Here is a 13,004-nt window from a genome sequence, read left to right as displayed (position 1 = left end):
TGAATGTCCTTGAGTGGCCCAACCAGAGTCCGGACTTGAACCCGATCGAACATCTCTGGAGAGACCTGAAAATAGCTATGCAGCAATGTTCCCCATCCAACCTGACAGAGCTTGAGAGAATCTGTAGAGAAGACACATGTCTGAAAATGTGGCCACAATCATAATGTGGACAAGTTCAGGACACAGGACACATTAGAAATACAGGTGTGTCAAGCTTGTACAGTACCGTCATACCCAAGAAGTCTCAAGGCTGTAATCGATGCCAAAGGTGCTTCAACAAAGAACTGAATAAAGGGTCTGAATACTTATGTAAATGTATTTTCTGTTTTTCTTTTCTTTTTAATACATTGCTTTGCCATAATGGGGTATTGTGTGTAGATTGGTGAGGAGAAAAAAACTACTTCATCAATTTTAGAATAAGGCTGTAACCTAACAAATTGTGGAAAACGTCAAGGGGTCTGATTACTTCCAGAAGACACTGTAGGTAGGGATAAAGTGACTAAGCAACAGGATAGATCATAAACAGTAGCAGAAGCATATGTGATGTGTCAAAAAAGTTAGTGCAAAAAAGGTCAATGCAGATAGTTAACCAATAGCTGCCCGGACTATGTAACAAACTATTTAGCAGTCTTATGGCTTGGGGGTAGAAGCTGTTCAGGGTCCTGTTGGTTCCAGACTTGGTTCAACGGTACCGCTTGCCATGCGTTAGCAGAGAGAATAGTCTATGACTTGGGTGGCTGGGTCATCCCCTGATACCGCCTGGTATAGAGGTCCTGGATGGCAGGGAGCTTGGCCCCAGTGATGTCCAGACACAATGCCTGCCTGACTACCTCCGGAGGTGGGCAGGAATATCTGATCATAATCAGATCCCAATGTATCTTTTGATTGTCTACACTTGTCTAAAAATGTTGGCACAATCAGAATGTGGATAAGATCATGACAAAGGTAGCATGTTAGAACCAGGTATAAAAAGGAGCTAGTGAGGTCTACTCTTCATATATTCAAAGATGACAAACCAAGTAGCCTATTCAAACCATCTGATTTCCTTGTGTTTCTTGAGCCATGTAATTTGCCCTGTTCAGCAAACACAGGACCACTGTAAAACACGTCATGAAATGAGCCTTAACTGTACTGTTTCAAATGTCAATAATTCCGCATTAAAAAACAAACTCTTTGGTATTTTCCAAGGCTGTATGCCCAATAGTCTTTACATTTTTTCTATTTATTCAACCACCTTGGGGAAATCTACTGGCATGGCACCTAGTCCACATCAACAACTCCATCTCCAAACAACCACAAAATATGTACTTATCTGACCCCCTGCATGGTATATCTTTAAAAAAAAACATTTAGAGGCGTGTATCAACCCATTGATGTGATGAGTCAAAAAAGTTAGTGCAAAAAAGGTCAATGCAGATAGTTAACCAATAGCTGCCCGGACTATGTAACAAACTGTTTAGCAGTCTTATGGCTTGGGGGTAGAAGCTGTTCAGGGTCCTGTTGGTTCCAGACTTGGTGCAACGGTACCGCTTGCCATGCGTTAGCAGAGAGAATAGTCTATGACTTGGGTGGCTGGGTCATCCCCTGATACCGCCTGGTATAGAGGTCCTGGATGGCACGGAGCTCGGCCCTAGTGATGTACTGGGCCGTATGCACTACCCTCTGTAGCGTCTTGCAGTCAGATGCCAAGCAGTTGCCATACCAAGCGGTGATGCAGCCAGTCAAGATGCTCTCAATGGTGCAATACCTTTAGGGATACGGCTTGGTCAAAGTAGTGCACCAAATAAGGAATAGCCTGCCATTTTGGACCTATCCCATGAATTCCTGTCTGAATAATGCACATGAATCACTGCATCACTGCTACCAGGAGTAATGAGGTGAAATGGAAACTCCAAAGGAAGAATACCAAGATACAAAGCACCCAAATATGCTCTTTACATATGCCATATTCTTTTTGATGTTTTGATGTGTTCACTTTGCTAAAAAGCACTGCAGTTATATATTGACAAATTTATACTGTACAGAGTAACAACATGGCATCCCTCATCCAACAGATCTCTGGGCCAAGTGATAAGTCATCCAGTTCACTTTGGCAAACAGCAGCTTGTTCTTGAAAGAAGTGCAATAAAAGGCCCGGCCTGGAGCCTGAATTCGTAAGAAAATGATTTATTCAAAGTGCTGCATGTACCACGCTCCACTACACTCCGCAGGTCAACTATTTCTAGTCAAGCTCTGCTAGTTTCCCTGAAATCAGTGTCCATCTAATCCAGATATTGGTGCCCCTTTTGGCGCATCCCCGGCCGTCCAGATGGGATCAAGGCTAATTCCTCCCCAATCCCTCAGCACTGGCCTACTGAGGATTGTGTTTATCAGGCACGTTTGTCTCACTGCTGCCCTGTAGCCCTGTGTAGCCCTGGTCCCACAGCCAGCAGTGGTTAGAAGGATAAAAACATCTGTAGCTCACTGACAACTCCTCCCACACAGGATGACAGAATAGACTTAAACCCACAGTGTTATTTCTGAAGGTACAATGTATAAATACCCTCTATACCAGGCCTCTCTCTCTAATATTCGGAGGGGGAGTAATGGTTAACTTTCCTTCTCATCTATTTCAAACATCTTCATACATTCATCTGAGAAGCGTTTAAAGGTAACACAGAGACATTATTTTCATACATCCAATAACCTCTGAGAAACATGGTACCGTAGCATCACCTCGGGCTTGGGAGGCTTTTTACATGAGGGTTGCAAATAGAATCTGCGTAAAGCAGAATGTGAACTGTTCCCACAGCCGTATCTGTAGCCCAACGAAACCACACTGTGCCCACTCTACTCACACCACTGCTCCCAGAGCTCTGAGAGCCTGCATGGACCACCTCTCAATCTCTGACAGGGATTGAACTTGGATACAAGAACGACCGTTCTTTGAGTGGAATCTGGAGACTGTTGCCTAATTTATACCTGGTTCTAATGTGTCCTGATCTTGTTCATATTATGATTGTGGCCACATTATCAGACACGCGTCTAAACATTGTATGTTTGCCATCTTATCCGCTCCACTGTGTCCACATCCCTCCCTGTATGCAAGTTATTTGACATTCCTTCATCATATTTATTTTGACACATATTGATGCCATAAGTCGATGGGTCCCACCTGTCAATGATTTTAGAGGGTGGAATAATGATGATTAAAATGGTTTTACTGTCCAGATCCATCTACATTTGTAAGATATCCAGAGACAATGCCTGCCTGACTACCTCCGGAGGTGGGCAGCAAGATCTGATCACAATGTATCTTTTGATTGTCTACACCTGTCTAAAAATTTGGTGCAGCATGTAGCCTAGTGGTTAGAGCGTTGGACTTCTAACTGAAAGGTTGCAAGATCAAATCCCGAACTGACAAGGTAAAAATCTGTCATTCTGCCCCTGAACAAGGCAGTTAACCCACTGTTTCTAGGCTGTCATTGTAAAATAAGAATTTGTTCTTAACTGACTTGCCTAGTTAAATAAAGGTAAATAAAAAATGATTATAAAAAAACATTGACACAATCAGAATGTGGATAAGATCAGGACAAAGGTAGCATATTAGAACCAGGTATAAAAGGAGCTAGTGAGGTCTACTCTTCATATATTCAAAGATGACAAACCAAGTAGCCTATTCAAACCATCTGATTTCCTTGTGTTTCTTGAGCCATGTAATTTGCCCTGTTCAGCAAACACAGGACCACTGTAAAACACGTCATGAAATGAGCCTTAACTGTACTGTTTCAAATGTCAATAATTCTGCATAAAAAAACAAAATCTTTGGTATTTTCCAAGGCTGTATGCCCAATAGTCTACATTTTTTTTCTATTTATCTAACTACCTTGGGGAAACCTACTGGCATGGCACCTAGTCCACTTCAACAACTCCATCTCCAAACAACCACAAAATATGTACTTATCTGACCCCCTGCATGGTATATCTTTAAAAAAATAACATTTAGAGGTGTGTATCAACCCATTGAAAATTCTGAATGGTGCTCCAATTCCTCCTCGGGCGGGCATGGTTAAGACAGCAGAATCCAAGACGAGGGCTGAAGCACCACTCTGCAAAAGTGTCAGGGTTCTTCCCCTAATGCTTACTACAGAGTGACGGGTTCAGCCTGCATGGGGCCATGGGTTCTTCTGTGCTGCTGATCAAATACGCCTTATGATAAGCTGGGAGCTGACAAATAAATCACAGAGGAGCATCATTTCAGCATATCAGCAGTCACTCCTGAAGTAAAACATGCATGAAATGACTTCAGCAGGTACTGTAGGCCTTGTGATAACACAACAAAGGAGCTGTCCTTCACTCCTATGGAAATTCAAAAAAAAAAATGTAAAAGTACTTTGATCATATGGAGCTGTTTTGATTGAAAATCACTTCAAAGTAAGATTAAATGATGTGCATTATTAAACAATTACAAATATCATCACTCATATCAATCATATTAACACATTCAGTTCAGTGAGGCAGCACGGGAACTGTACTAATAGAAACTGTTATATGGCTTTAGTCAATTCATTAATCATTCTGTGTAATAAGATGCAGCAGTCTGGTTCAGAAATAAAACCGCTTGTCAAAGTAAATTAGAGATGACACGTTTGCTGGTTTCCCAGAATGGATGATGTGCATCCCAGTTATAAACCAAAAACGGCTTCTTTAATCTGCGCTTTAAACAAAGGAGGCAACAGGGCAATTGAGATGACAAGGAGATGGGTTTGCTGTTTTATTCGGTTATGGCTTTGGCCATCAATCAAGGAGTGTGTGTGAATCAGAGGAAATCTCAGCAGACAGACAGTCCATTTTACCTTGTCTGGGGCTCCATACTGGAGATTTCCGACATCCAGAGGGGTGATGAGCGGCACGTTTTGGAAGCCATCCTCCACGCTGACCGGTTTAGCGCCTTTGTCTTGTAGATTACTCCCCAGTTTAACCATCTTTACCAATAGAAAATAGTGCTCTTCTCAAGCAGATGCTGTAAATATGACAGACACTGTTAGTTAATTGTACATGTCTCATTTATCAAACAACAAAACATCTCCTGAGCAGAGGGTTCTTTAAACATTAAATTACATACATTGGATTTAAACTTTAACTTCATAATAATACTTTTTTACAGTCTAATAAAACGCTCTGAAACCCCGTTTTAATTTCCTAAATATTGGATCAATTAAATATTGTGGGTAAAAAAAAAGCCATAGAGCAGGCGTCAAAATAAATCCTATGTTCGTTCATAGGCTAACTGTGCATAGGGATGCATCTGCAGTAGCCTAGCTTAGACTACTTCGCCATTCTTATCGGCCAAATGCAAAAGATCTCAAACAAAAAAACATCTACTTACGATGGACGCACTTGTATAAGTCCTTTTCGGTTTCTTCGTCTGCTGTTTTGTTATATCAAAGACGGGATGCAAGGAGCAGATGCATGCAGGCAGACCGGGCGGAGTTGCAATCAAAGCTCAGCGATGCTGATGCAGGAAACTAGACAGCCCGATCGCTGCAGAGACTAGCGGGCTCCGTAGGCAACCCAGAACCCAATTCCAAACACTGCCTCCTCACCTTATGCTTGCATCTGGCGCCGCTAGGGGGATTTTTGAATGAAATCGCACAATTATTATGCCTGACTTGAAGAAAAAAAAAACACAAACCGCATTCAGATGTATTTTTTTTAGTCTTTATCGCCATCTAGAGACTTAAAGTTAGAACTATGACGTGCCTGTACCTCTCCCTCTGCGTGATAGTCTATCTAGTGGAGGCTATATAGGCTAGGTAAAGAAGGACTGAAGTGCAAGAACGTAAAAAGGGACATTTATTGCACTTCAAAGTCCACATTTGACAGATGTTTTGAGACATCAAAAGTAATTTAATGTCAAGATAGGTCCACGTCCCAAGCCATCTGTTTTGTATATCCAGCTATAGCCCCTATGCCACAATTAATGGAAAAGATAATCCGATGAGAAAGGCAATGATCTGTCCATCATCAAAAATGAATCTAGTGCATTGAAAGTGTTAGCTTATGTTTTATCTGTCTGTATGTACGTTATATTAAAGGGCTGTATTGTCCACCTGTTTAATCTGGCCATCAATACCAAAATCTGTTTCACTAAACACCACAAGAGGGCGCAAATATACAGGAAAACATGCATCCATCCCATCAATCCACTGTATGAACAAGTAAAACGTGGAATTGGGAGGTGGGGTGGGGGAGACCTATGGGCGGGTTAGGGTTAGAGTTAGGGTTAGTGTTAGGTTTGTGCTTAGCATTACAGCTGTAGGTCCATTGCAATACCCTTTCAGGGTTAGGGTTTTCCGTTATTATTACAGCTGTAATGCTAACCTCAAACATAACCCTAACCCTAGCTCCACTTGTCCCTTACCTTGAGAAACAAACTTTTGCCCTCAGAATAGCCTCAATTCGTCAGGGCATGGACTCTACAAGGTGTCCAAACATTCCACAGGGATGCTGGCCCATGTTGACTCCAATACTTCCCACAGTTGTGTCAAGTTGGCTGGATGTCCTTTGGGTGGTGGACCATTCTTGATACATTCAGGAAGCTGTTGAGTGTGAAAACCCCAGCAGCGTTGCAGTTCTTGACACAAACCGGTGCACCTGGCTCCTACTACCATACCCCGTTCACAGGCACTTATATACATTTTTTTACTTGCCCGTTCACTCTCTGAATGGCACACATACACAATCCATGTCTCAATTGTCATTTTTTAACCTGTCTCTTCCCCTTCATCTACTCTGACTGAAGTGGATTTAACTAGTGACATCAATAAGGGATTATAGCTTTCACCTGGATTAATCTAGTCAGTTTATGTCATGGAAACAGCAGGTGTTCTCAATGTTTTGTACACTCAGTGTACTTGTTGTACTGTAGATAAAAATAGTGGCTGCATCCAAGAACCATATATGTGCCTTTTGAAAATAATTAAATAGACTTCATGAATCATTATAAAAAGTGAAAAATATGTATGAAAACAAGTACAATTGAAAACAAGTACAATTAAAAGAGAGAAGGTGCATTTTAATAATGACACTTGATGTGGTGTACAAATCCCCCCCCCCATTTATTTTTTGACAATGTCATATTTTTTCTAAACGCACATACATGGTTCCCCTCCAGTCAGTCAACTTCGGGTACAAGTTGAGTAGCACATCGCTTGGAGGATCTACAATCGAGCCTGAGAAGGCCAATAAAATCCACGCCTCGCTGGGAACCTGCCTTCCACAGGTGATAAGCGTGAGGCTCGGTTTAATTCCTTCAATTATTCCTCTCTTCACCTCGGTGTGAACAGGAACGATTCACGCTACTAAAACAAACAATTGGAAAATGAGACTGTCTAAACTGTTGCATAGTGTTAGAGCCTGCTCACCCGCTGGACGTTTTGTGCTGAAGTTTGTACTTGTTCTCATTAGTTTCCTAATCACAAACAATTTGCTAGCGCAATGAGTAAGATGTCTAAGAAAGCAACCGAAACGACAGTGGCTACGCCGGGTTTGTGGTGGAGATCATGACCCCAGTCATGCGGTTATAGTATTTCTCTGAAAGATACGATTTATGTGTAGTTTGTCTTGGCTTGGAACACGCTCAGGTGGCCCTCGCTCGAACCAGTCAGTGTGCGCATTGCCACGTACTGCGGACAAACTCCCTGGAAAGACGTGTAGCATTCTTGAGAAAGCTTGGAGTTACCGATGGTGACTTTCCTTTCCTGGATGCAGGTACCTCGGCTTGGTGCCGGAAGTGGAGAGAGACTTGGGGCTGTGGTTGGAACTAGCATCCCAACAGGGGGATAGTGAGACGGTTGGTTACATACAAAGCTCATGTTCGGATGACGACTTGGTGCCTGTGGGAGTTTCTCGGTTTGAGGAAGAGGACTTGGTTCTGGGACGGCCACCTCCTCATGCTACGGGAGTAGCAGGGGAAAACATAGTTTACAACGCATCGTTCATAGAACTGCGCTGCAGGGTAGCTATGCGTTTGGAGGTGACCAAAGTCAAACACCACCTACCCCAGTTTCCGGATTTCATTGAAGAATTGACAACAACCTGGTCCGACCTACATTCAGCTAAGCTGTTGCTGCATGGGTGTGCCCCCTTCTGGAAAGGATGAAGGGGACAGGGCTGGTACACACACCAGGGCATTGCTAATGCGAATCCTACTCTCCCTAAGCAGCACTGTTGCTTTTCGGCTGCTCAGCTGGAGAAGGTGTATAGTGTAGAGGGGGTGGCTGCCCGGTCCCTGTTGTCTGTCACTATGCTTCAGGTCTACCAGACCGAGTTGCTGTAGGAGCTCGGCATGGCTTTGGCCACAGGAGAGCCCCATGCAGAGCTCCTGGATGAGATCCGCGTTACGGCCGACTTCATTCTACGCATGTCCTGGTGCACCGTTCTGGCGCTTGGGAAAAGCATGGCAACTACTGTGGTGGCACAGCGTCATCTTTTGTGATGCTTTCGCAGGTGCCATAGAGGAACAGACTGATGTATATCGATGAGCCAATATCTCCCACGGGGTCGTTAAGCTTGGCCGTGGAGGCTATGCTGGCACAGTTTGAGGCCAAAAAGAAGCAGGAACAGGCGTTGCACGCTTTTCTTCCTCGGAGGTCCTTTGGGGATGCCAGGGGGGCAGCTTTCGGAAGGCCGGACAGGGGTTTACGCCCATTCTAGACATACATGCCCTGAACAAACATCTCAGAGTTTACTAATTGAAGATGCTCACAAATCAGTGGCTGTTACAGTCCGTGCGTTGGTTCACCACCATTGACCTAAAGGATGCAAACTTTCATGTACCCATGTACCCAAGTCACAGAAAGTTCCTGAGATTCCATAAAGAGGCAAGCCTTTGAGCTTCTTGTCTCCATCTTTTCAAAGGTGGTGGAGGCGGCTCTGGCACCCACGAGGAGCCAGGGGCTGAGGGTATAGGCCTATCTGGACGATTGGCTGATCGCAATGGAGTCAAGGGAAGGTGTCCGGGTTCCAGCTCTGCTTGGCCCAATTTCGGTTTGGGGCTCACAGTACGTTTTTGCCAGTTACTGCGCCTACTCGGGATTGTAGCTTCTATGATAGTGGTCATTCCCCTAGGACTATTATTGATGCGGCCATTCCAGCAGTGGGTACTAGCAACGAGCTTGGATGCATCTTGCCACCTAAACTGGTCGATTCAGGTGTCCCCGACATTCCTTCGGGTACTGGCCCAGTGGAGGGATCCCAGCTGCTGTCACAAGGGGCTCTTATGGGCCAGGTGAGGTCTCACAAGGTGGTCACGACAGATGCGTCCTCCCAATGGTGGGGCACGCTGTGCGATGGTTACTCAATTTGGGCAGTATGGACAGTGTCACAGAGCGCCTGGCATATCAATTACCTTGAACTTTTGACGGTGTACTTAGCTTTTAGGCGCCTAGTCCCGCGTTTGCCGGGCCGTGATGTGCAGGTCAGATCCGACAACATGACGACGGTGGCACACATCAACAGGCAGGGGGAACTCGGTCCCTCCCCCTCCTCCCCTTGGCTTCCTGTTTCTGTGGAGCAGAGCACATTTACTCTCACTTCGGGCAGTGCATGGTGTTCTCTAAGCAGCGTCTCTCTCACTGACGGGTTGCATCACTGCCTGGTATGGCAACTGCTCGGCCTCCGACCGCAAGGCACTACAGAGGGTAGTGCGTACGGCCAAGTACATCACAGGGGCCAAGCTTCCTGCCATCCAGGACCTCTATACCAGGCGGTGTCAGAGGAAGGCACTAAAAATTGTCAGACACCAGCCACCCTAGTCATAGACTGTTCTCTCTGCTACCGCACGGCAAGCGGTACCGGAGCGCCAAGTATAGGTCCAAGAGGCTTCTAAACAGCTTCTACCCCAAGCCATAAAACTCCTGAAATTCTAATCAAATGGCTACCCAGACTATTTGCATTGCCCCACTCCCCTCTTATATGCTGCTGCTACTCTCTATTATCTATGCATAGTCACTTTAATAACTCTACCTACATGTACATATTACCTCAATTACCTCAACTAACTGGAGCCCCCGCACATTGACTCTGTACTGGTACCCCCTGTATATAGCCTCACTATTGTTATTTTATTGCTGCTCTTTAATTATTTGTTACTTTTATTTGTTACTTTTTTTTAGGTATATTCTTAAAACTGTTGGTTAAGGGCTTGTACGTAAGCATTTCACTGTAAGGTGAAATACCTGTTGTATTTGGTGCATGTGACAAATACAATTTGATTTGATTTTGATATGATTTTATATGATTGTGGCATATTTCCCTGGCATATAGCAGCAAGGAGCAGGGGTTACCTAGACGAGTAAGCGCCCACTCCACCGGCATCTTGGGTGTTGTTTATAGGGTTGACTATAGGAGATATTTGTGCTGCGGCGAGTCGGGCATCACCACACACTTTTGCTTACGGCAAGGACAGGGGAAAGTCACTAGGCAGCGCACCGTGTGCTCAATACCCAGACTGTCACATCTGGTGGTGTCAGGTCTGGGTTGTCTGCCATTGCCCATTGGGGCGTGATTATATTTCCCCATAGTACGTTTTACCAAAGTTGACTGACTTAAAGGGAACGTAACGTTATGACTATAACTACTGTTCCCTGAAGGAGGGAAAGAAGATACAACACCTGTTTGGCCCCGCACCGCCCGTTCCTGGGCTTGGTGAAGAGCATTGTGGAAGGCGGGGCTTCCATCGAGGCACAGATTTCATTGGCTTTGTCAGGCGTGATTGTAGATCCTTCAACCGAAGTTGCGAGAGTGCGACTCCCCATAGTATGATGTACCTCGTTTCCCTTCTTCATGAAACAGTAGTCACAACGTTACATTCTTTGTTTCAAGGGTTCAGTGCACTACTTTTGACCAGGGCACATAGGACCAAAAGGCACATAGGACCAAAACAAGGAGATTTCAAATTACTGTCCTAGAGAACTCATTCTTATAAATGTAATACCTAAGGGACAACATGTCCAGGGCAGATGCTTTGCCTTGCTTTGAGTCTTACCAGACACCACAGCCTAGCTGTGCTTAATAATGAGGGGTCCATGTCTCTGTGACCTGGTTGCTGGCTGCTACAGAAGCAGAGAGAGAAAGAGAGAGAGGCAGGCATCCGGTCGCAGAATGGATTGGCTCAGCAGAACCTTTGTCTCCACTGTCAGAGAGACAGGCGTGATGTCATCTGGATCTTTCATTCAAGTTTTTTGTCACTATAATTCGATACTGAAAAAAATATAAATGCAACATGCAACAATTTCAAAGATTTGACTGAGCTACAGTTCATATAAGGAAATTAGTAAATTGAACAAAAATTCATTATGCCCTAATCTATGAATTTCACGACTGTGCAGGGGTGCAGCCTTGGGTGGGCATGGGAGGGCATAGGCCCACCCACTTGGGAGCCAGGCCCAGCCAATCAGAATTAGATTTTCCCCACAAAAGGGCTTATTACAGACAGAAATAGTTCTCAGTTTCGTCAGCTGTCCAGGTGGCTGGTCTAAGACGATTCCGCAGGTGAAGAAGCCGGATGTAGAGGTCCTGGACTGGCATGGTTACGCGTGGTCTTTGGTTGTGAGGCCGGTTGGACGTACTGCCAAATTCTCTAAATTGACATTGGAGGCGGCTTATGGTAAAGAAATGACATTCAATTCTCTGGCAACAGCTCTGGTGGACAGTCCTGCAGTCAGCGTGCCAATTGCACATTCCCTCAAAACTTGTGACATCTGTGGCATTGTGTTGTGTGACAAAACTGCACATTTCAGATTGGCCTTTTATTGTCCCCAGCACAAGGTGCACCTGGTTAATGATTATGCTGTTTAATCAGCTTCTTGATATGCCACACATGTCAGGTGGATGGATTATCTTGGCAAAGGAGAAATGCTTGCTTGCAGGGACTTAAACAAATGTGTGCCCAAAATTGGAGAGAAATAAGCTTATTGTGCATATGGAACATTTTTGGGATCTTTTATTTCAGCTCATGAAACATGTGACCAACACTTTACATGTTGTGTTTATATTTTTGTTCAGTATATGTACACTTCCTGCAGCGGTATATCCATGCAATGCCATCCGAGAACAGGGTTTGGGTCCAGATTGACTGGAGCCCAACTACTGTTTTTGATGCAGCCTCATGAGGAAAGATTTTCCCAAATGCACTTTTTCTCTTGCATTACCTATTTTGATGATAGCAAGGTAAATTCATGGTTTTGCCTACATTGAAGGAAAATTGTATGGCTTTACACTTACTCAGGCAATAAGAGTGCTGCTACCTACGGTACATAAGGTCCCAAGGTAGTAAGCTAATGGTTTTCTTTCAGGTTTGACACATTATTAGAAGACTACAGTACATTAGAGTGAATTCTGAGTGGTGCTTTATATTGGTAATGTACCAGTCAGCAGGCAGGTGGAGCTGCTGAGTCTGATATGATCACTTACAGTATGTTTGTAGACTGACATTAATCACATTCTTTATCCAAGGACATTTCTGCAGGATTATCAATACCCTGGCATGTGTGATGATACATCTATTTTGAATGACTGGCTTCATCAGCTACAGTTTGTATAAAGCAGGGGTGTCAAACTCATTCCATGGAGGGCCTTGTGTGCTGGTTTTAGTTTTTTCCTTTCAATTATGACCTAGACAACCAGGTAAGGGGAGTTCCTTACTAATCAATGACCTTAATTCATCAATCGAGTCCTTGGGAGGAACAAAAACCTGCAGACACCCGGCCCTCCATGGAACGAGTAGCATTATAGTGACCTTCTTTGAAAGGATCCAGTAACGACTGGCATACAAACACACTGATTTCTTAGACTGGAAAAGGAAATAATGGTTGCAAAATAACTGCTCATAAAATATTAATGGTTAATCTGATACCGACATTTGCGAAAGCTGCTGGTGGTCGCCATTTTAACACCCTCTCTCGCTCACACAGCATAACGTACATAACTCATTGCGACCTTATTTTCTTGTATGTAGTAAA

At 44.2% G+C, this 13,004-nt stretch overlaps 1 protein-coding gene across 2 annotated transcripts in view; it reads right to left on the bottom strand.

Moving 5' to 3' along the window:
* Window positions 1-5,636, bottom strand: part of LOC106567451 (neuronal vesicle trafficking-associated protein 2) — a 38,723-nt gene extending 33,087 nt beyond the window's left edge. Inside the window, exons 1-2 of one of the 2 annotated variants that reach the window (XM_014136724.2) lie at window positions 5,369-5,636; window positions 4,836-5,002 (exon numbers count right to left, since the gene is read on the bottom strand). In XM_014136724.2, coding sequence (XP_013992199.1) covers window positions 4,836-4,964 — 129 coding nt within the window. In that variant the 5' untranslated portion in view covers window positions 4,965-5,002; window positions 5,369-5,636. The remainder of the gene's footprint in view (window positions 1-4,835; window positions 5,003-5,368) is intronic. The other variant, XM_014136725.2, reaches the window with a different exon arrangement.
* Window positions 5,637-13,004: the final 7,368 nt, after the last annotated feature.

This window comes from Salmo salar, chromosome ssa13 (genome assembly GCF_905237065.1).
Source record: "Salmo salar chromosome ssa13, Ssal_v3.1, whole genome shotgun sequence".
NCBI classification, from domain to species: Eukaryota; Metazoa; Chordata; class Actinopteri; order Salmoniformes; family Salmonidae; genus Salmo; species Salmo salar.
The sequence above is the reverse complement of the archived record's forward strand: the minus strand, read 5'-3'. Positions and strand labels throughout refer to the sequence as shown.